General features: G+C 42.3%; 1 protein-coding gene across 5 annotated transcripts in view; it reads right to left on the bottom strand.

Moving 5' to 3' along the window:
* Nucleotides 1–24,046, bottom strand: part of trpm7 (transient receptor potential cation channel, subfamily M, member 7) — a 171,989-nt gene that overhangs the window by 39,619 nt on the left and 108,324 nt on the right. For all 5 annotated transcript variants that reach the window (XM_059953134.1, XM_059953135.1, XM_059953137.1 and 2 more), the window contains 6 exons: nucleotides 22,471–22,699; nucleotides 22,164–22,319; nucleotides 20,305–20,445; nucleotides 13,292–13,420; nucleotides 12,135–12,386; nucleotides 8,461–8,635 (listed from right to left, as the gene is read on the bottom strand). In XM_059953134.1, coding sequence (XP_059809117.1) covers nucleotides 8,461–8,635; nucleotides 12,135–12,386; nucleotides 13,292–13,420; nucleotides 20,305–20,445; nucleotides 22,164–22,319; nucleotides 22,471–22,699 — 1,082 coding nt within the window. The remainder of the gene's footprint in view (nucleotides 1–8,460; nucleotides 8,636–12,134; nucleotides 12,387–13,291; nucleotides 13,421–20,304; nucleotides 20,446–22,163; nucleotides 22,320–22,470; nucleotides 22,700–24,046) is intronic.

The following is a 24,046-nucleotide window of genomic DNA, read 5'->3' as shown; positions in this document are numbered from 1 at the left end:
ATATCCCTTGATTCTCCTATCCATAAGATACCTATCTAGCTCCTTCCTGAAAGCATCCAGAGAATTGGCCTCCACTGCCTTCTGAGGCAGTGCATTCCACACCTGTCCTAAATGACCTACCCCTTATTCTTAAACCATGCCCTCTGGTACTGGACTCTCCCAGCATCTGGAACATATTTCCTGCCTCTATCTCGTCCAATCCCTTAATAACCTTTATGTTGCAATCTGATCTCCTCTCAATCTCCTCAATTCCAGCGTGTACAAGCCCAGTCTCTCTACCCTCTCTGCGTAAGACAGTCCGGACATCCCAGGAGTTAACCTTGTGAATCTAAGCTGCACTTCTTCTACAGCCAGGATGTCCTTCCTTAACCCTGGAGACCAAAACTGTACACAATACTCCAGGTGTGGTCTCACCAGGGCCCTGTACAAATGCAAGAGGATTTCCTTGCTCTTGTACTCAATTCCCTTTGTAATAAAGGCCAACATTCCATTAGCCTTCTTCACTGCCTGCTGCACTTGCTCATTCACCTTCAGTGACCGATGAACAAGGACTCCTAGATCTCTTTGTATTTCTCCCTTACCTAACTCTACACCGTTCAGATAATAATCTGCTGTCCTGTTCTTACTCCCAAAGTGGATAACCTCACACTTATTCACATTAAACATCATCTGCCAAGTATCTGCCCACTCACTCAGCCTATCCAAGTCACCTTGAATTCTCCTAACATCCTCATCACATGTCACACTGCCACCCAGCTTAGTAGCATCAGCAAACTTGCTGATGTTATTCTCAATGCCTTCATCTAAATCATTGATGTAAATCGTAAACAGCTGTGGTCCCAATACCGAGCCCTGTGGCACCCCATTAGTCACCACCTGCCATTCCGAGAAACACCCATTCACCGCTACCCTTTGCTTTCTATCTGCCAACCAGTTTTCTATCCACGTCAATATCTTCCCCCCAATGCCATGAGCTCTGATTTTATCCACCAATCTCCTATGTGGGACCTTATCAAATGCCTTCTGAAAATCGAGGTACACTACATCCACTGGATCTCCCTTGTCTAACATCCTGGTTACATCCTCGAAAAACTCCAATAGATTAGTCAAGCATGATTTGCCCTTGGTAAATCCATGCTGGCTCAGCCCAATCCTATCACTGCTATCTAGGCATGCCACTATTTCATCTTTAATAATGGACTCTAGCATCTTCCCCAATACTGATGTTAGGCTGATAGGATGATAGTTCTCTGTTTTCTCCCTCCCTCCTTTCTTAAAAAGTGGGATAACATTAGCCATTCTCCAATCCTCAGGAACTGATCCTGAATGTAAGGAACATTGGAAAATGATTACCAATGCATCCACAATTTCCAGAGCCACCTCCTTTAGTACCCTAGGATGCAGACCACCTGGACCTGGGGATTTGTCAGCCTTCAGTCCCATCAGTCTACTCATCATCGTTTCCTTCCTAATGTCAATCTGTTTCATTTCCTCTGCTACCCTATGTCCTTGGCCCATCCATACATCTGGGAGATTGCTTGTGTCTTCCCTAGTGAAGACAGATCTAAAGTACTTAGTAAATTCTTCTGCCATTTCTCTGTTTCCCATAACAATTTCACCCAATTCATTCTTCAAGGGCCCAACATTGTTCTTAACTATCTTCTTTCTCTTCACATACCTAAAAAAGCTTTTGCTATCCTCCTTTATATTCCTGGCTAGCTTGCGTTTGTACCTCATTTTTTCTCCCCATATTGCCTTTTTAGTTAAGTTCTGCTGTTCCTTAAAAATGCCCCAATCATCTGTCCTCCCACGCACCTTAGCTCTGTCATACTTCCTTTTTTTTAATGCTATGCAATCTCTGACTTCCTTTGTCAACCACTGTGGCCCCTTTCCCCCCTTTGAATCCTTCCTTCTCCAGGGGATGAACTGATTTTGCACCTTGTGCATTATTCCCAAGAATACCCGCTATTGCTGTTCCACTGTCTTTTCTGCTAGGATATCCGTCCAGTTAACTTTGGCCAGCACCTCCCTCATGGCTCCATAGTCTCCCCTGTTCAACTGCAACACTGACACCTCTGATCTGCCCTTATCCTTCTCAAATTGCAGATAAAAACATCATATTATGGTCACTACCTCCTAATGGCTCCTTTACTTCAAGATTGCTTATCAAATCCTGTTCATTACACAAGACTAAATCCAGAATAGCCTTGACCCTGGTCGGCTCTCGTACAAGCTGTTCCAAGAATGCATCCCGTAGGCACTCTACAAACTCCCTATCCTGGGGTCCAGCACCAACCTGATTCTCCCAGTTCACCTGCATGTTGAAATCCCCGAAAACTACTGCGACATTACCTTTGCCACATACCAATGTTAACTCCCTATTCAACTTGCACCCAATATCCACGCTACTGTTTGGGGGCCTGTAGACAACACCCATTAGGGTCTTTTTGCCCTTACTGTTCCCCTGTTCTATCCACACAAACTCTACTTCTCCTGATCCTATGTCCCCCCTTGCAAAGGACTGAATCTCATTCCTCACCAAAGGACCACCCCACCCCCTCTGCCCACATTTCTGTCCCTACGATAGCACGTATACCCTTGTACATTCATTTCCCAGGTCTGATATCCCTGCAGCCACGTCTCCGTTATCCCAACAACATCATAGTTACCCATTCGCACCTGAGCTTCAAGCTCATCCGCCTTATTTCTGACACCGTGCATTCAGGTATAGAATTTTGAGCCCATTTCTCCTCTCTCCGTTTAAATCGCTGCCTATTGTGCTTAACCCAGCTCCCCGAACTCCCATCGGGCTATAGGCCCCTTGAATTTTGTTGTCCTTCCTAAATTTATTTATTCTTTCTGCACATTTAACTCCATGTTCCGTCAGACCATCCCTCTGTACGTGTGTCCTCCTTATCACTTGTTCCGCCTCACCTTTCTCTACTACACACTTAATATTCCGGAACCGTGTAGTCTCCACCTGTCCTTTATTCTTCATCTCGCTATCCTCTCTCACGTTCTGGATCCCTGCCCTCTGCAAATTTAGTTTAAACCCCCCCACCCCACCCCGAGCAGCACTAGCAAACTTTCCTGCAAGAATGTTAGTACCGCTCCAGTTCAGGTGTAAACCGTCCCATCGGAACAGATCCCACCTTCCCTGGAACAAAGCCCAATTATCTAAAAACCTGAAGCCCTCCCTCCTGCACCATCCTCTCAGCCATGTATTAATCTGTATAATCCTTCTGTTCCTTGCCTCACTCGCACATGGCACAGGTAGCAATCCTGAGATTGTTACTCTGGAGGTCCTGCCCTTCAGCTTCGCACCTAACTCCCTGAACTCACTACGCAGGACCCCCTCACTCATCCTACCCACGTTGTTGGTCCCTACATGGACCACAACATCTAGGTTCCTGCCCTCCTTCTCGAGAATAGCCTGCACCTGATCTGAGATGTCCCGGACCCCGACACCAGGGAGGCAACATACCATCCGAGACTCCCGATCTTCCCCACAAAATCTCCTATCTGCCCCCCGACTATAGAATCCCCTATCACTACCTCTCTCTTCTCTTCCCTCCTCCCCTTCCTTGTTGAGGGTCCAACCTCAGTGCCAGAGACAGGACCACTGAAACTTGTTTCTGGTAGGTCATCCCCACCAACAGTATCCAAAACGGTATACTTATTGTTGATGGGAACGGCCACAGGGGTGCTCTTCTCTCTCTCTGTCTGCTCCCCCTGCCTCTCTTGACTGTCACCCATTTGCCTACCTCCTGTCTTTTCGGTGTGACTACCTCCCGATAACTCTTATCTATCTCTGTCTCTGCCTCCCGAATGATCCGTAGCTCATCCAGCTCCTGCTCCAATTCCCTAACTCGGGCTGATAGGAGCTGCAGCTGGACGCACCTTTTGCAGGTGTGGTCATCAGGGACAACTGTGTTGACGCTGACCTCCCACATACTGCATACGGAGCACACCACTGCTCTGTCTCCCCCATTACCTGATCCCAAATTAGTCAGAATAAATGAAAAAAGTACCTACTGGCCTTACTTTTTTTTTTACCTCAGCAAGCACGTACTCAGGCTCACTGATTTCCTCTCACTGAAGTCCCCTTGCACTGAAGCCCGCCGAGCCAAAGCCCAGCACTCTGCTCCCACGCACTCCGCTGCCCACTCCTAAAAGTGGGCCTCTTTTTAAACTCCGCACTCGCCGCTGACGTCACCCGCGCCTGTGCCTTCCTCCTCAGGTACCGTCCAGGTAGGTCTGACGGTCTCGGCCTACCTACAACGGCTGATCCTCTGATCCCCAGTCATCTGTCGACCTCCAGCACTCCTTGCTTCTGCTCTGCTGCCCGCAATGACGCCGCCCGCTCCTAAAAGTGGGCCTCTTTTTAAACTCCGCACTTATAACCATATAAACCATTTAACAATTACAGCACGGAAACAGGCCATCTTGGCCCTTCTAGTCCATGCTGAAAGCTTACTCTCACCTAGTCCCACTGACCCGCACTCAGCGCATAACCTTTCATTCCTTTCTTGTCCATATACCTATCCAATTTTACTTTAAATAAAAATACCAAACCTGCTTCTACCACTTCTACTGGAAGCTCATTTCCCCCTCGTGTTACCCCTAAACTTTTGCCCCCTCTCAACTCATGTCATCTTGTTTGAATCTCTCCTACTCTCAATGGAAAAAGCCTATCCACGTCAACTCTATCTAACCGCCTCATAATTTTAAATACCTCTATCAAGTCTCCCATTCTACACTCCAAAGAATAAAGACCTAACTTGTTCAATCTTTCCCTGTAACTTAGGTGCAGAAACCTAGGTAACATTCTAGTAAATCTTCTCTGTACTCTCTCTATTTTGTTGACATCTTTCCTATAATTCAGTGACCAGAACTGTACACAATACTCCAAATTCGGCCATCTTGGACAATGACTCCCATCCACTCCATAATGTACTGATTAGGCACAGGAGTACATTCAGCCAGAGACTCATTCCACCAAGATGTAACACTGAGCATCACAGAAAGTCATTCCTACCTGTGGCCATCAAACTTCACAACTCCTCCCTCGGAGTGTCAGACACCCTGTGCTGGTCCTGGACTTATTTCCACTTGGCATGATTAACTTATTATTTAATTATTTTTTATGGTTTCATATTGCTATAGTTCTTCACTATTCTTGGTTGGTGCGGCTGTAACAAAACCCAGTTTCCCTCGGGATCAATAATGTCTGTCTGTCTGTCTTACCAATGCCTTGTACAATTTTAACATTACATCCCAACTCCTATACTCAATGCTCTGATTTATAAAGGCCAACATACCAAAAGCTTTCCTCACCACCCTATCCACATGAGATTCCACTTTCAGGGAACTATGCACCATTATTCCTGGATCACTCTGTTCTACTGCATTCTTCAATGCCCTACCATTTACCATGTACATCCTATTTGGATTATTCCCATCAAAATGTAGCACCTCACACTTACCAGCATTGAACTCCATCTGCCATCGTTCAGCCCACTCTTCTAACTGGCCTAAATCTCTCTGCAAGCTTTGAAAACCAACTTCATTGTCCACAATGCCACTTACCTTAGTATCATCTGCATACTTACTAATCCAATTTACCACCCCATCATCCAGATCATTAATGTATATGGCAATCAACACTGGACCCAGTACAGATCCCTGAGGCACACCACTTTTCACCAGCCTCCAACCTAACAAACAGTTATCCACCACTACTCTCTGGCATCTCCCATCCAGCCACTGTTGAATCTATTTTACTACTTCAATATTAATATCCAACGATTGAACCTTCCTAACTAACTTTCTGTGCGGAACTTTGTCAAAGACCTTACTAAAGTCCATATAGACAACATCCACTGCTTTTCCCTCAGCAACTTTCCTCATAACCTCTTCAAAAAATTCAATAAGATTTGTCAAACATAACCTTCCACGCACAAATCCATGTTGACTTCTGGCTGTACACACTCCCACTTAAGAATGTTGAGGACTCTGAGATGTATTGGACTCTGGTACCTGGGAGGCAACGTACCATCTGGGAATCTCATTCTCGCCAACAGAACCTCCTTTCATTTTTTCTACCGAAGTGTATGACCATACGCTTCCCGACACTATATTCCATTTGCCATTTCTTTGCCCATTCTCATAATCTGTCCAAGTCCTGCATACTTAATCTGTCCAAGTCCTTATGTAGCCCCTCTACTCCTCAAAATTACATGCCCCTCCATCTATCTTCATATCATCTGCAAACTTCAACAAAGCCATCAATTCCATCATCCAAATCATTGACATACGACACAAAAAGAACTGATCCCAACATAGACCCCTGTTGTACACCACTAGTCACCAGAAGCCAGCAAGAAAAGGTTGCCTTTATTCCCACTCTTTGCTTCCTGCCAATAACCACTGTTTTGTCTACGCTAGCAAATTGGCTAGTACAACGAAATCTACTTTATTTAAGCAGGAGGGATGAGGAGCTTGGAGAAGGCTTCAGCTCTTCAAAACTTGGAGAAAGACATGCAGTGATGTAGATAATAATGAATATAATAAGACAAGAAGTGACACTACATAATAGAACTGATATTGTGGCACACATGATTAAAGTAGGTAAATTCAAAAACTAAAGGAGGGTCTCAGCCCAAAACATTATGTATTCAGTTCCATAGTTGCTGCCTGACCTTCCGGGTTCTTTGGATTTCTAGCATCTGCAAAATCTATGTTAAAAATTTTAAACTGCCTTAAAGTTCAACAGTGGCAAAGGTGTGGATAAGCGGTTAGGCAAGACTGCCAACAGTTCAGGTGCATCACAGCTCCAGTTAACTGGGTTTGAATCAGTCTCCTGCTGTTCTCTTTGAGTTTGTACATTCTTCCTATGGCTGCCAAAGATTCCTCCAACAATTCAAACAAGCTAGCAATGAGGTCAGTTGCAATGACTGCTTGTGTAAGAGCCTGGTAGGAGAATCTGAGGGACGTGTGAGAAAATAAGTTGTAGGAGAATGGGATTGCTGAGAGATGGCATTATCTTACTGGGTCAAATGACTCCTTTGATGTTGGGAAAGTAAAGTTAGGAAACAAATTATTAGATATAACGATAGATGAACAAGGAGCATTTATAATGTAGCAATGTTGTGTATAAAATTATGTAGCTCTAAAGGAAATGATATAAAATTACAAGCTACTGTGTTCTATGATCTGACTACTCCTGCTCTTAAATTCCAACTCGGCAATACTCAAGTTACAGAGATTGAAGAAACAGCAGAGGCTGGAATCTGGAGCAACACAATTTGCTGGAGGAATTCAGCACCTGTGGTGGTGTAGGTGGTGGGGGGCTGAACTGTTCAGGTTTTGGTTTGAAACCTTGTCACAGAACAGAGTGGAGCTGGAAGAAAGTCAACAAAGGAAAGATGAGAGAGTGCACAGTAAGTGATTGGTGGGTCAAGGAGAGGTAAAGCTGTATACATTCACCTTGTTAAACTATTAGAAACATAGAAAACCTACAGCACCATGCAGGCTACAACATCATAGCTCCGAGTGCTAATCGACGCTCTAAGCTCATACACTTTATTCATAATACTCCTCGCATTAAAATAGACACATCTCAAATCATCGGTCTATCACCTGCCTATCCTCCCTTTTGCACTGTCTCCAAGCTTTCTCTATTTGTGAGCCAACTCCCCTTTCCTCTGTCACTTCAGTTCTGTTCCCACCCTCAGCAATTCTAGTTATTCTAGGCAATTCCAATAGCCTTTGCAAACCTCCCTGCCAGGATATTGGTCTCCTTCAGATTCAAGTGCAACATGTCCTTTTTGTACAGGTCGCTCAGCAATTCCTTGAGCTTTTCATGAAACTAGACAAAGTTGACAAAGCATGGTGAATTGAATAGACACATGAAACTTTACTGCAATAAATTTGTTTCAAGTCATACCATAAAAATCTCCTTGAATGCTAATGCTTTTACTCATTGCAGCACATTATCTTCTGGACTCCAAGAGAGATTTTGTTCCTCAAATACTATGTGTCCTTAAGGGACATCACATCAGAATTAAATTCTGTACAATATTCACCTGCTACCAGCACCTTAACTTCCCATACAATTTTAGACACTAAATTTATTGCACTGTACAAATCTAAACCTTTGCAGAGATGACAGATGCTGCATCAATCCTTTTACAAGAAATTTGGCACAAGGACCACAGAATTTTTGCTGCAGAAAACAGATCAGCTAATTATCCTGGTTCTCAGGCTATGCAGTACAAACATACAATTCACACTTGGCAATGACTCTGTAGGCTAACAAAGCATTTTCAAGCACCGGCTTGCCAGCCAGTTTCCACTGAACCATCAAGCAATATTATACAATACTGAGTGGAGGTTACCTAATGAATTACTTTTGCCAGAATCGTTCTAGATAGCACAACGATGCAGAAAGTTACTTACGATCGATTTCATATGCATATACTTCACCATAAATCATCCAGTAAGGTTGAAAGACAATATCTTTTGCTAGTTCCCAGGATGGAGATTCATTTGGATAAAGGATTGCTTTCCTTGGAACTCCAAAGCTCAGTAAGACCACTGCCATAATTACCACAATATAAAACATGTTTGCCACCTGTAATTGAAGTGGTAAAGTTCAGAATTCAAAACACTCAAGTTAAGATGAATTGAAAACTAGATAGGATGAGAAAAACATGTATAATAAAACACTCAAATGAGATGCTTTTTGTGCAGGTTCTCATCCTGAAATATCATTTTGTCTCCACAGATGCTGACTGACCAGCTGAGATTTTCCAGCTGTTTGTTTTTGTAGATGTTGGGGAATCTGGAGGAGTCTCTTCTATCTTTAGAACATAGCTAATCAACTTAGCCTGCAACTGTCTGACTTTTGACAGAATAACAGCTTTCTTTTTTTGTGACATTCTTTCTACCAAAGAGTGCCAGACTTCCTTCTATTATCGAACATTCACAATCCCAAAGGTCATCATCTCCCTTGAAATGGTTGTTCACTTACCATGAAGCTATTACCTTGTTTCAGATACTTGGCTGGGGAAATATCCATGCTGCATCCATCTTGCCAAGCCCTTTCAAGATTTGCATGTTTCACTAAGATCACCTCAAGCCTCCTGAACATCAGGGAGCACAGGCCAATTCCAATCATACTTTCTTCAAAACAACTCTTCCCAGAAAGTGGACTTCTGTTGTACTGTCTTCATGTACTTCCACAAAGAGTCCAAGTACTCAAGGTATTTTCTTGCCAAGCTCCGTACTGATATACCAATAAAATACCAACATTCCATCTGTTTTAACTGCATGATGTACTGGCTAATATTGTTTCTTGTATGACAACACAATCTCTCTGAACACCTACACATAATTGTTCAGATTGTTCAAGTATTTGTAAAAAAAAAACCCCAAAGTATCAAACATTCTAGCTTCCTTGCATTAATCTTTTTTACCCCCGAATTCTTTAACCTGTTTGTTCTGTATTAATCTTGTATTTCCTTTATTAAAGCAACAGAACAAAAGTTGGTTCCTTAAAGATGTCATAGCTGGGGCTGGAAATAGGGAGAAACTCCCACTTCCTGTTAAATACTCTTGGCATGAACCTCAAACAGCCTCTGACAACCAAGTCCAACTCCGGGCCTTCACATATAGCTTAGCTCCTAAGCCCATGAGAACTGGAATTAAAATGGGTGGCCACTGAGAGATCCTGCTTGTTCTGGTAGGATGTAGGTGCTTAGTGGTCTCCCGATCTACATTGGGTCTCACCAATATAAAGGAAGCCACAACAAGTGAACTGGATACAGTAAATTACCCCAACCAACTCACAGGTGAAGTGTCAATTTAATTCCACTTCCCATTCCCATATACCCATCCATGCCCTCCTCCACTCTCGTGATGAGGTCATACTTCGGTTGGAGGAACAATACCTTCTATTCTGTTTGGGTAGCCTCCAGCCCAATGGCATGAACATCAAATACTCAAACTTCTGGTAATGCCTCCCAATCCCACCCACCCCCTCAACCATTTCCCATCTCCCTCTCATCTCATCCTCTTGCCCACCCATTGCCTCCCCCTGGTGCTCTTCCTCCCCCACCTTTTCTTTCTTCAATGGCCTTCTGCCTCTTTCACCGATCAACTTCTCAGCCCTTGCTTCGTCCCTCCCCCACCCCCTTTTTCACCTGGTGTTTCTCTCCCCACTCCCCCAACCTATTAAATCTACAACTCAGCTTTTTTACTCTAGTCCTGCCAAATGGTTTCCGCCTGAAACATTGACTGTACTCACCTCACCTACAGATGCCGCCTGATCTGCTGAGTACCTTCAACATTTTGTGAAGGAAAACTCTGATCTCCAATCTCTGCTGCCTTGTGACTATACCCACTCATGGGGAAAGCTTTGGTAGTCAATCCAGAGGGAAAGTCCAGAACTGGAGTCTCTAAGGCAGTTCTACGTTGTGTTCAACAATGACTTGCAACTCCTGTGATGCTACAGGTGCCAAACTGTATTCGTCTCTGCTGTACCTTTAGGTTCATAGAAACACAGAAAACCTACAGCACAATACAGGCCCTTCAGCCCTCAAAAGTTGTGCTGAACATGTCCCTACCTTAGAAATTACTAGCTTACCCATAGCCCTCTATTTTTCTAAGCTCCATGTACCTACCCAAAAGTCTCTTAAAAGACCCTATCATATCCACCTCCACCACCGTTGCCGGCAGCCCATTCCACGTACTCACCACTCTGAGTAAAAAAAACTTACCACTGACATCTCTGTACCTACTCCCCAGCACCTTAAACCTGTGTCCTCTTGTGGCAACCATTTCAGCCCTGGGAAAAAGCCTTTGACTATCCACACGATCAATGCCTCTCATCATCTTATACACCTCTATCAGGTCACCCCTCATCCTCCATCGCTCCAAGGAGAAAAGGCTGAGTTCACACAACTTCTTTTCATAAGACATGCTCCCCAATCCAGGCAAAATCCTTGTAAATCTCCTCTGCACCCTTTCTATGGTTTTCACATCCTTCCTGCAGTGAGGCGACCAGAACTGAGCACAATACTCCAAGTGGGGTCTGACCAGGGCCCAATATAGCTGCAACATTACATCTCGGCTCCTAAATTCAATGCCACGATTCATGAAGGCCAATATACCACGTGCCTTCTTAACCACAGAGTCAACCTGCGCAGCTGCTTTGAGCGTCCTATGGACTCGGACCCCAAGATCCCTCTGATCTTCCACATTGCCACGAGTCTGACCATTAATACTATATTCTGCCATCATATTTGACCTACTAATCAGATGTGTGGAGAGGGGAAGCCTACTACTTGGGTAACAGCTTGCTCTCCATATTGTACTGCCCAGGCTTGTATATCCAGACAGCTCAGACGCAACATCCATGGTTGACCCTGACCAATGGAGGCCTCAAGAAGAACAAAAGTCAAGCAGTGTGTGTGATTAATTAGACTCATCCCGCCTGTATTGATTTCCACTGCACTTTCTTTCTCATTTATCTGATTCTTGACAGAGGTAACTCTTTCAACTCTTCTCCCCCTCCCAAAAAAACTGAATCCACCCATCTCCTTCTAGCTTTTGCTCCACTCCTCTGGCCATCTCTCATGTAAGCTTGCAGTCCAGATGAAGGGTCTTCACTCAAAATCCTGGCTGACTTGTCCATTTCCCTCCATAAATGCTGCCTAGGCCACTGAGATCCTCCAATATTTTGAGAGTTGATCCTAATCTGGCACCCTTGCTTCTTAAAAACATGGTATTTTTCAAACTGTACAATAAAAAGGAGCATACTTTTTACCCACTGTTTTTGTGTGAATTCAAGGCCGAACAAAAGAAAAGTAGGATTTTCAAGGTGCAGCCTAGCATAATATGGAGACAATTGTATTAAGACTAGAAAAAACACCTGCACCTACAGTTTAGTTACCTGTAATCTCATCCTTTCACTTTAAGTTTTCCATTACAACTCCCTGACTGCATTCAATTCTATGAGAACAGTTCAGTTATTACTTCCTTAAAGATGGGAAGTCTGTACCATTTCCTCATATGATTATTAAATCTTCCTAAAATGTTATTAGAGCAAAGCTTCCAAGTAACGCACTTACCATTTTGCCTATCATGGTGACATAGGGGCCTGCGTGCTGATTGACTGCCAGGAAATCCAGTAGTCGCACATACCAGAATATAATATTGAGGCAATACATTGTTCTCCCAGCATTCTTCACTTGTCCACTTCCAAACCTCAGTCCAAAACCAACAAAAAACAAAACAATTGCAAGTGTGTCGGTGATGTTGAAATAGTCACTGAAATAGACTTTGATCTTCTGACTTATCTTTCCAGCCTCCGACATGAAGATCTAGACAAAAACAAAATACCATATAATCCCACTGGCAAAACAAAAATAATAGGTTTCCTCCAAAATAAGTTGCTGCTACACGTAAGCTGTCCATTAAACGTCCTGGAGTTTGAAATGACCAAGGCAAGCAAACCTCACGAAGTCTCTGATTTATGAGCAGAGGGACTCAACGTATGTAGTTCTGACCAACATCTTTCAACCCAAAATCAATTATTTTGCCTGACCAGTCAAGCGTATCCAGCACTTTCTACTTCGTTTTCTGATTTCCAGTTTCTGTGATATTTTAAGATGATATCTTCAAAATATATCAGAGAAATGGTATGAAAGCTATAAAGAGGGTTCAAAGGGATGCGGGTTGTTTTGGAAGTTTGAAGTTAAAGCTGACGGTACTCCACCATCAGGGGTTCAACACAGAAAAGCGGCAAATGTCACCTTCCTATTTCTTCAGTGTTAGTGAACTAACTATATAAGCGAGAAGATGGAGCAATCTATCCAGAGGGATTTTGTACAGAGGCGTTTCTCGCCAAAACTAGTCAACATATTGCTGGAGGTGGGGCAGCCTAAGGAACAAATGTATCATGCCTTCACTATGTTAAGGTAAATAAAGACTGAAACAGAATAGAAACTGCATCCTGGAGCTCAATGGTACACAAGTGACTAAAACTCAGAGCCACGAGGACACTGTGATCCAACTCACTCAGCTTTAACTACTGTCTTCATTGAACAATTTACATAGGACAATACAGCATAGTACAAGCCCTTCGGCCCACAATGTTGTGCCGACCCTTAAACCCTGCCTCCCATATAACCCTCCATCTTAAATTCCACCATATACAATTTAATTTAACATTTTACACACTACACGGAATATTAAAGTATGGAGAGACATTAAAAATAACCCATACCTCTCTAATTTTCTCAATGGCCAAGGTAAAAATGAAGGAAATTACAATCCACTCTTGCACTGAAGGTGATTCTTCCATTCGTACCAGAACAACATATGTGAACAGCATGAGGAATCCCAAATAAGCCAACTGAAAATAGAGGAAACAGGCATTAGTGTTTTAAATAGCAGCCCATACTTCAGTCACAGCACTGCAGCTGGGAACACTGGAAATGCTAAAGCAGATCACTAAAGCTTCTGTGCTAAGCAAATCAACCTTTCAGGTTGACAACTCTGTCGAAACTGAGAAATTTCAAAAAACCCTTAAACTGAAGGGAGGGTGGAGATGTCTCTGACAGGTTAAAAATCAAAGTGACTGTGGAGATAATCTGTAAGCAAGATTAACTGGTCGATGAGAGAATGGGAGCCATGAGAGAGTGAGAATACAAACAAAATAATGCAGAAGTTGTGAAATGCAGAGCAGGAAGATGTGCCTGGCATGACCTCCATTGCCAGAGGAAAAAGAGAAAAAATGGGGGGCGGGGGAGGGAACTCTGAACCAAGGCCACAGATGAACAACTGACACAGACAGAAATCAAATTAGACATTATTGCAGAAGTCATACATTGAGTTCAGAACTATTGTCCTGTTTATTATTTATTGTCATGCCTGCACTGTTTTTGTGCTCTTCATGCAGTCCTGTGTAGGTCTGTAGTCTAGTGTAGCTTTCTCTGCGTTGTTTTTTTTATTACGTAGTTCAATCTAGTTTTTTGCACTGTGTCATGTAATACCATGGCCCTGAAAAACATTGTCTCATTTTCACTATGCAGTGTACCAGCAGTTATGGTCAAAATGACAATAAAAGCGATTTGACTTGACTTGGAAAAAGCTGCACCATACCCAGATGGAAGATGGTAATATATTCATGCTTACATTGCCCATCACTTTAAAATGGCAGCAGTCCACACATCTCCCATCAATGGCTGGATGGGAGATGCCAGAGAGTAGTAGTGGAGGAACAACACCTTATACTCCTCTACTGTCAAGATGAAGCCACACTCAGGTTGGAGGAACAACACTTTATATATCGACTGGGTAGCCCCCAACCTGATGGCATGAACACTGACTTCTCTAACTTCCGTTAATGCCCCCCCTCCCCTTCTTACCCCATCTCTGACATATTTAGTTGTTTGTTTTTTTTCTCTCTGCCCATCACTCTACCTGTTCTCCATCTCCCTCTGGTGCTCCACTCCCGCCTTCTTTCTCCCTAGGCCTCCGATACCATGATGTTTTCCCTGCTCCAGCTCTGTATCACTTTTGCCAATCACCTTTTCAGCTCTTAGCTTCATCCCACCCCTTCCAGTCTTCTCCTATCATTTTGCATTTCCCCCTCCCCTTCCTACTTTCAAATCTCTTAGTAGCTTTCCTTTCAGTTAGTCCTGACGAAGGGTCTCGGCCCAAAATGTCGACAGTGCTTCTCCCTATAGATGCTGCCTGGCCTGCTGTGTTCCAGTAGCATTTTGCGTGCTGGTGGATAACCGTTTGTCAGGTTGGAGGCCAGTGACAAGTGGTGTGCCTCAGGGATCTGTACTGGGTCCAATGTTGTTTGTCATATACATTAATGATCTGGGTGGTAAATTGGATTATTAAGTATGCAGATGATACTAAGGTAGGTGGTGTTGTGGATAATGAAGTAGGTTTTCAAAGCTTGCAGAGAGATTTAGGCCAGTTAGAAGAGTGGGCTGGACGATGGCAGATGGAGTTCAATGCTGATAAGTGTGAGGTGCTACATTTTAGTAGGACAAATCAAAATAGGACATACATGGTAAATGGTAAGGCATTGAGGAATGCAGTAGAACAGAGTGATCTAAGAATAATGGTGCATAGTTCCCTGAAAGTGGAATCTCATGTGGATAGGGTGGTGAAGAAAGCTTTTGGTATGTTGGCCTTTATAAATCAGAGCATTGAGTATAGGAGTTCGGATACAAGGTTAAAATTGTACAAGGCATTGGTAAGGCCGAATTTGGAGTATTGTGTACAGTTCTGGTCACCGAATTATAGGAAGGATGTCAACAAAATAGAGAGAGTACAGAGGAGATTTACTAGAATGTTACCTGGGTTTCAGCACCTAAGTTACAGGGAAAGATTGAACAAGTTAGGTCTTTATTCTTTGGAGCGTAGAAGGCTGAGGGGGGACTTGATAGAGGTATTTAAAATTATGAGGGGGATAGATAGAGTTGACGTGGATAGGCTTTTTCCATTGAAAGTAGGGGAGATTCAAACAAGAGGACTTGAGTTGAAGGTTAGGGGACAAATTTTAGGGGTAACACGAGGGGGAACTTATTTACTCCGAGTGGTAGCTGTGTGGAATGAGCTTCCAGTGGAAGTGGTAGAGGCAGGTTCGATTTTGTCATTTAAAAAAAAACTGAATAGGTATATGGACAGGAAAGGAATGGAGGGTTATGGGCTGAGTGTGGGTCTGTGGGACTAGGTGAGAGTAAGCATTCGGCACGGACTATAAGGGCCGAGATGGCCTGTTTCCATGCTGTAATTGTTATAACAGGTTGGAATGACATGGAGAATCATTGTGGCAGGCATCAAGAAGCTCAGGGTTTCTCTTAAACTAAACTGTTGCCAAATCTGCATTTTGATTTTCCAATGTAGGGAAGACCACATTATGAACACTGAATGCACCAGGCTGACTGTGTAAGTGAATTACCACTTTACCTGCAAAGCCAGTTGAAACCCTGGGACACTGGTGTGGGAAGGTTACTGTCAGGGCTTACCCCCATCCCCAGACAATGGTACAGGAACGTCACCACCAGGGGCCCCCTCCCGGACACTGGCGCAGAAAGGTCACTGGTAGGGCCCTGGACACTGGCACGGGAAAGTCACAAATGGGGCCCCCTGGACACTGGCACCCAGAACAGCAATTTCCAACTGTATATGTTGCAGATCTCTACAACTTTAGGTAACTTGATTTCAATGAGATTGGCTTAGCTTTTGTTTTATCTGCTTTTCCCTCAGAGTGTAAGTCATACCCAGCCAGACCTGCTCTATAGTCAGAGCAGGCAGAAATAACTCCTACAATTTTTTGTCTACATTTCTGCTCTCTATCATATAGTTCACGGTTAAAATCAACTCTAGACTGAGCAAGGATATGGACCCACTGTAATTTGTCAAATGTCACAATAGGTCTACAGCGAATGCAATCTCACCAGCTCTCTAACTCTGCCTTGGACCACCTTGACAATAGTAATACTTATGTCAGGCTGGTGTTTATTGACTACAAGTCAGCATTCAACACAGTCACACCCTCAGTTTTAATCAAAAAGCTTCAAAACCTGGGCAGTTACACAGCTCAAACACCATCCATAAATTTGCCAACGACAACTCTTGTTGGCAGAATTTTAGATAAAGAGGAGGCATACAGGAGTGAGATAAGTCAGCTGGTCCAGTGATGTCGAGGCAACTATATTGCACTCAAGTCAGTACATCAAAAGTGGAAAGGAAGAGCAGTTTCAAGTTCCTGGGTGTCAACAACTGAGGATCTATCCTGGGCGTGACATATTGACGCAATCACATTGGCTATATTTCATTGGTAGTTTGACAATTGGTATTTTGCCAAAGACAAATTTCTACAGATGTACGGAGAAGAGCATTCTAACTGGTTGCATCACTATCTGGTATGCAAGAACCACAGCAAGGTATCGGAAAAGGCTACAGGAAGTGGTAAACTCAGCCATCTCTATTATGAGCACTTGCCTCTCCAGCATTCAGGGCACCTTCCAAAAGGTGATGAGTCAAAAAGGTGGCATTCTTCATTAAGGACACCCATTACCCAGGACATGCCCTCTTCTCATTGCTTCTACCAGGGAGGAGATACAGAAGCCTGAATCAATGTTTCAGGAACAGCTTCTTTCCCTCTCCCGTCAGATCTCTGAATAGATAATGAACCCATGTACACTACCTCAGATTTTCCCTCTTTTTGCAACTCTTATTTTTTTAATATACACATTTTATTGTAATTTATAGTTTTTATTGTTGTGTATTGCAATGTACTGCTGCCACAAAACAACAAATTTCATGACATATGCCAGTGATATTAAACCTGATTCTGATTGTGACTCACTGACCAGGTATCCCTTACCTAAAGCTCATCCCCATGGCCATGACAATTTTACAGCAGAGATCTCTCTCAGCCCCACCCTCCCTGCAATTTAACAAGCTTCTTTTCTCTCCTTCCTGCTTTCCAACAAGGGGTCTTCAACATGGTGTGTTAACACTGCCTCTCGTCCTACAATGTGTCTGATCCACATCTTAAGTTTTTCTTTTGATTTCCACGGCTACACAAAAATAAAGACCAACCTAAATGAAAACAAATGACATTAGGCAGTATCTATGGGGATAGATGAAATACCTGCTTGGCCATATACCTCCAGCACTTTTAATCATTATTCATATCTACAACATTCAGCAGCATTTTAGGCTTAGAAACAATTTCACTTTGCCTCAAAAGTCCTTCTAGGAAAGCTAGTGCTTATTTTATCGATAACAGAATACAAGATTGAGATTAATAATGGATCACGAGGATGAAGACCATCAACAAACATAAGTTCTATGAAGTTAAGCGGATTGAAGTTTTGTTACAAACATGAAAACTAGAATACAGAAATGATTTATCTGTTGTAACTCTTTAAGTTGCACCAGAGATTACGGTATATATGGAGAAGGAGAGACATACAAAATCTACAATGATGTAAAATGTAAATAAAAGTATGGCTCAGTTTGTTCTCCTGTACATCCCAATTAGATTTTACTAACAACCACTATGCTTTTGTTGTCAATTAGGCTTATTCCTTTTAGCATACTACAATCTTCTAATTCTCCATTTTCCCTATTCACTTTTTTTCATCAGTACCGAATTCAAAGATGCTGAAAAATCCAGTGCAGTTTTACAGTTAATATAAAATTCAGAGCAGGCTATTCAGAATAACTTCTCTGGCATTAAATGTATCTACTGAAACTTACTGATATAGGACCGACATTTAACAGTGGGGCTCTATGGTGGTCTGAATGGAATTACTATGAAGGAGATGAAGCATTACTTACAAACAAGAATTTTTTTATATAACCATATAACAATCACAGCACGGAAACAGGCCATCTCGGCCCTTCTAGTCCGTGCCGAACTCTTAATCTCACCTAGTCCCACCTACCTGCACTCAGCCCATAACTCTCCACTCCTTTCCTGTCCATTTACCTATCCAATTTTACCTTAAATGACACAACTGAACAGGCCTCTACTACTTCTACAGGAAGCTCGTTCCACACAGCTTTCACTCTCTGAGTAAAGAAATACCCCCTCATGTTTCCCTTAAACTTTTGCCCCCTAACTCTCAAATCATGTCCTCTCGTTTGAATCTCCCCTACTCTCAATGGAAACAGCCTATCCACGTCAACTCTATCTATCCCTCTCAAAATTTTAAATACCTCGATCAAATCCCCCCTCAACCTTCTACACTCCAATGAATAGAGACCTAACTTGTTCAACCTTTCTCTGTAACTTAAGTGCTGAAACCCAGGTAACATCCTAGTAAATCGTCTCTGCACTCTCTCTAATTTATTGATACCTTTCCTATAATTCGGTGATCAGAACTGTACACAATATTCCAAATTTGGCCTTACCAATGCCTTGTACAATTTTAACATTACATCCCAACTTCTGTACTCAATGCTCTGATTTATAAAGGCCAGCGTTCCAAAAGCCTTCTTCACCACCCTATCTACATGAGACTCCACCTTCAGGGAACTAAGCACTGTTATTCCTAGATCTCTCTGTTCCACTGGATTCCTCAATGCCCTACCATTTACCCTGTATGTTCTATTTGGATTATTCCTGCCAAAATGTAGAACCTCACATTTCTCAGCATTAAACTCCATCTGCCAACGTTCAGCCCATTCTTCTAACCGGCATAACTCTCCCTGCAAGCTTTGAAAACCCACCTCATTATCCACAACACCTCCTACCTTAGTATCATCGGCATACTTACTAATCCAATTTACCACCCCATCATCCAGATCATTTATGTATATTACAAACAACATTGGGCCCAAAACAGATCCCTGAGGCACCCCGCTAGTCACCGGCCTCCATCCCGATAAACAATTATCCACCACTACTCTCTGGCAGCTCCCACCTAGCCACTGTTGAATCCATTTTATTACTTCAGCATTAATACCTAACGACTGAACCTTCTTAACTAACCTTCCATGTGGAACTTTGTCAAAGGCTTTGCTGAAGTCCATATAGACTACATCCACTGCCTTACCCTCGTCAACATTCCTCGTAGCTTCTTCAAAAAATTCAATAAGGTTTGTCAAACATGACCTTCCACGCACAAATCCATGCTGGCTACTCCTAATCAGATCCTGTCTATCCAGATAATTATAAATACTATCTCTAAGAATACTTTCCATTAATTTACCCACCACTGATGTCAAACTGACAGGTCTACAATTGCTAGACTTACTTCTAGAACCCTTTTTAAACAATGGAACCACATGAGCAATACGCCAATCCTCCGGCACAATCCCCATTTCTAATGACATCTGAAAGATCTTTGTCAGAGCTCCTGCTATCTCTACACAAACTTCCCTCAAGGTCCTGGGGAATATCCTGTCAGGACCCAGAGATTTATCCACTTTTAAATTTCTTATAAGCGCCAGTACTTCCACCTCTTTAATAAGTTTCCATAACTTCCTTACTTGTTTCCCACACCTTACACAATTCAATATCCTTCTCCTTAGTGAATACCTTAGTGAAATATGACCATCTTTTCTTTAAAATAATCTCTTATCCATAATACTTTTCATTCAAAGTCCTTGGATCTCAAAACAGGATGGTCAATTCCTCATTCAATAACGGGAAACTGAAAATAATTGATTCTATAAAACCTATAATACTGAATTCTCTTTACAAGATTTAACACTGAGTACATCTTAAAACAGTGGAACTTCTACTTTGCTACTTACTGTATTAAACCAAAACTTTGCAATTGGTGCATGGTAGAAGGCATAGAACTTTCTTGTGACAGGCAACCTCCTTGGTTTAGTCAAATTTGCATCTTCATGTTTCATTTCATGGTCACAGATTCCTTCTTCTTTAAATACTTCCTGCAGGACAAAATTGTGGGAAGGAAGGGTTACATTGACCTTGGAGTAGATTAAAGGGTTAGCACAACATTGTGGGTCAAAGGACCTGTATTAGCTGGCTGGTGACGTAGTGACATCCACACCAGATTTTATGGCGAATGGTTATGGGTTCAAATCTGGCCAGCTCCTTGCACGCTTTCCATCAGTGCTGGGTTGAGCATTGAGCTAGCAACTCTGCCTAGTAAAAAGACAGATGAGTGCTAAAGAAACTGCAAGGTTGCCACCTGGAGTGCCACAAGACATGGAGAGCAACAATCACCCCATTACAAATAACTTAAGATGCCATTGGTCTCTTCTTCTTCTGCTGTGATAATTGAACTAGAAGATGCAATCTCAGAATCTCCAAAACTAAGCTGATGCTTTAGATGGAAATGAGAAATTTTTTCAAGATCTATTTTTTCTTTTTTTTGGATTGAAATAATAAGAATAGTAGAAACCGGTGGAATGAGTCAGCTGCTTTAAACTCCCAGGACTTAACACTGGATTATGCGTCTTGGGTCCATATAGATGCAATAAGAGCACCTACAGCCTTATTTTCTTAGAAGAAAAAGGGAGCTGCTTGTCAAACACCAACTTCCACAGTATTCTGACTGATTGCTCAATTCAAAAGCACAAGAATACAAGAAGTTGCAGTGAGTAGCATACTGAACCCAGTACATTGCACGCACATCTCTCAGTCATCTCTCCAAGAGGGGATGCCTCAAGAAGGCAGCATAAAGATCCACACCATCTGGGTCATGCTATCTTCTCATAGCTCCCATTGGGCAGGAGGTACAGAAGTTCTAAACCACCAAATTCAGGAAAAGCTACTTCCCTTCAACCATTCGGTTTGTGAACCAACTGGTAGAACCCTAATCACTACTTCAGTACAGTAGCACTGACCACTTTGATCATAGTAAAAAGGAAAATTTTTTGATCCAATTGTAAAAACTGTTATAATTTAAGTTAATCTTTTTTTCTTGTGAATGCTGTAAATATGATACAATGGGCCTGTGATAATGTTACAACCAGGTTTTCATTGCACATGTCCATGTGTGTACTTGTGTACATGGCAATAAACTTGACTTTGTTCAGTGAAAGCACAGATGGAATCTTTTCCCTGCTCACTCAGTTCCTACTTGTTGAGCTTCTCAATTACCGTCAGAAGTATCTGTTTCACTTCTTTGTGTCCCTCTCCCTTACCCTTCCACCACACTATTTCTATTTGGTGTCTTCCTCTAGAAACTGCTCTCAGTTAATTTGATATATATTTTTTAAACTTGACGAAGTTTTAATCTGCCATTCACCATGCAGATTTGACTTGCCCAGCCCAGACTCATTGTGAGCAGCCTTTATCCAACCATACAACTCTTCTGAAGGCAGAGGACCAAAGGACCTTACCCTTGATATCCAACAGTAAAGTTTGGACAAACGAATACATTGCCTAATAGGAGTCCAGCACTTAGGATTTTTTTTTAAAAAACATTCCCAACAGCTGAAACATTAAAAACTAATCAATCAGAGATGATTTGTTTTCACGTGGGTTCTGAGGTAGTTGATGAACCAATGTGCAACTCAGATTCTGCTGGATGGGCATGGAAGTTGGGGCAAAGTGCAGAAAGTTTGCACAGTAGGAATTACGTAAAGTGCTCTCAACTGTTTCATCACTTAAACTATTCACAAGCATGAAACAACCTTACCATGGATATTTGATCAGTTGGACTCTGAAAGTTGTGTTCACTGTCTTCCATGTTCATTTGATGTGCATCCTCTGTTTGAGGAATATGAGACATTTCGGCCTTGGTTTTAAACTCCAGCATGAGAATAGCAGGTGGGAATAGAATACTGAGAATAACCTGTCCAGAAGAAAAAATACAGGCGATTTTCAGTGACCTGTACTTAGCTAACTACCCACTCACTGGTTTACATACCACCTCATCAGTATATTCAGGTTAGCTCATTTACTTGGCTTTAATTCTCTTCCCATAAAAGCATCATATATTTTACCTTGTACCATGAATTTTTTCTCATATTTAATCTTCCCATCCACATATCTGACAGCAGCATTTGAGTACAGGTGTGGGCTACAAACGGTCGCAGTCTTGAGTGGACAGCTAACTTGAGGCAGGTTGAATTGCTCCAATTCTTCAGTTCATAAGTCAGCAACTTCATGGCCATAGTTTCATCTTGTCTGAATGACTGATCCAGTAAATCAACAGCTAATTGTCCAAATTCACTGTAACACAACAGCAGAAGTAAGCTTGCAAACAACAGGTTAATGACACAAGTGTATAACCTTAAGAAATTCAGAGTTTTAACAAAATTTAGGTAAAGTAATGAAGCATAACTCCAGCACAGTTAGTGGCTCTTGGGCCATCACTGATTGTGTAATGGCAGAAACCATCTACCTCCTGCCCCTAAACAAATGCAGAATGAGTTGCCAAGAGTGTTAAAAGTAATCTGAATCTGCCCGTATCAATTCTCTCACATGGACAGTGGCTGATAAAACATTGGCATAACTTAGGCATCAAGTATGCATTTTTTAAATACTGAACCACTAAGATATGTAGGTGAACTTCCAATCAACATTGCACATTAATTAACTCAATTTAAACGTAAAAGCAACAACAAAACAAAAATCACTACACTATTGGTTTACACAAAGTGAAATACTTAATTTCTTCCGGCATTCAATATAACAGTAACTAGTCCACAATTAATTCTCTCCAATACAGCTTCAATAGGAACAGAATATTAATGCCAACCTTGCCCTAATTGAGAACATAAAATGTTACAACACAGTATAGGCCTTCTGCCCATGATGTTGTGCTGACCTTTTAACCTACACTAAGATCAATTTAATCCTTCCTTCCTACACAGCCCTCCATTTTTCTGTCATCCATGTGCCTATCTAAGAGTTTCTTAAATGTCCCTAATGTATCTGTCTCTGCCACCCTCCACTCTTAAACAAAAATCCTACCTGACATCCCCCTATACTTACCTCCTTTCACCTTAAAATTATGTCCTCTCATATTAGCCATTTTACACTGGGTAAAAAAATCTTTGACTGTCCACTTGATCCATTCCTTGTATCAGCTTGCACACACTTACCAAGTCACCCCTCGTGCACCTATGGTTCAGAGTTTTGATCTTTCAAGTTTAATTTGACTCTAGGTTGCTACCTGTCTCTTGATTTACCTCTACACCCAAATGCCTCTCCATCACCAGCTTTTAGGCAGGAACCATAAAGCCTGAATCTCCCTTTCCACTGCAAGGTTAGGGTGCTACATATGTGACCGTGAGGATTCTACTACTTTCTTCACCACAAAGCTATCCCTCCATTCCATCTTCCTCCCAGACCATTATCGCATGTTGCCCTCCTGTTGAATCTGAGTCCATATTCTCTGCATCACTGTTACTGTCTACTATTCACCAATTCCTTACCTGTCAGTTCACAGGAAGGTTAGTATTTCTTAGGCTGGAACTTATTACATCATTACATGAATTAACTTGGTCACTTTCACATACTACAGAATATTAACTCAAGTGATTATTGATAGTGTGAGAGCAGACCACCTACCGG

The sequence above is a fragment of the Hypanus sabinus genome, chromosome 28, assembly GCF_030144855.1.
Source record: "Hypanus sabinus isolate sHypSab1 chromosome 28, sHypSab1.hap1, whole genome shotgun sequence".
Classification (NCBI taxonomy): Eukaryota; Metazoa; Chordata; class Chondrichthyes; order Myliobatiformes; family Dasyatidae; genus Hypanus; species Hypanus sabinus.
This window is presented reverse-complemented; position numbering and strand designations above follow the sequence as displayed.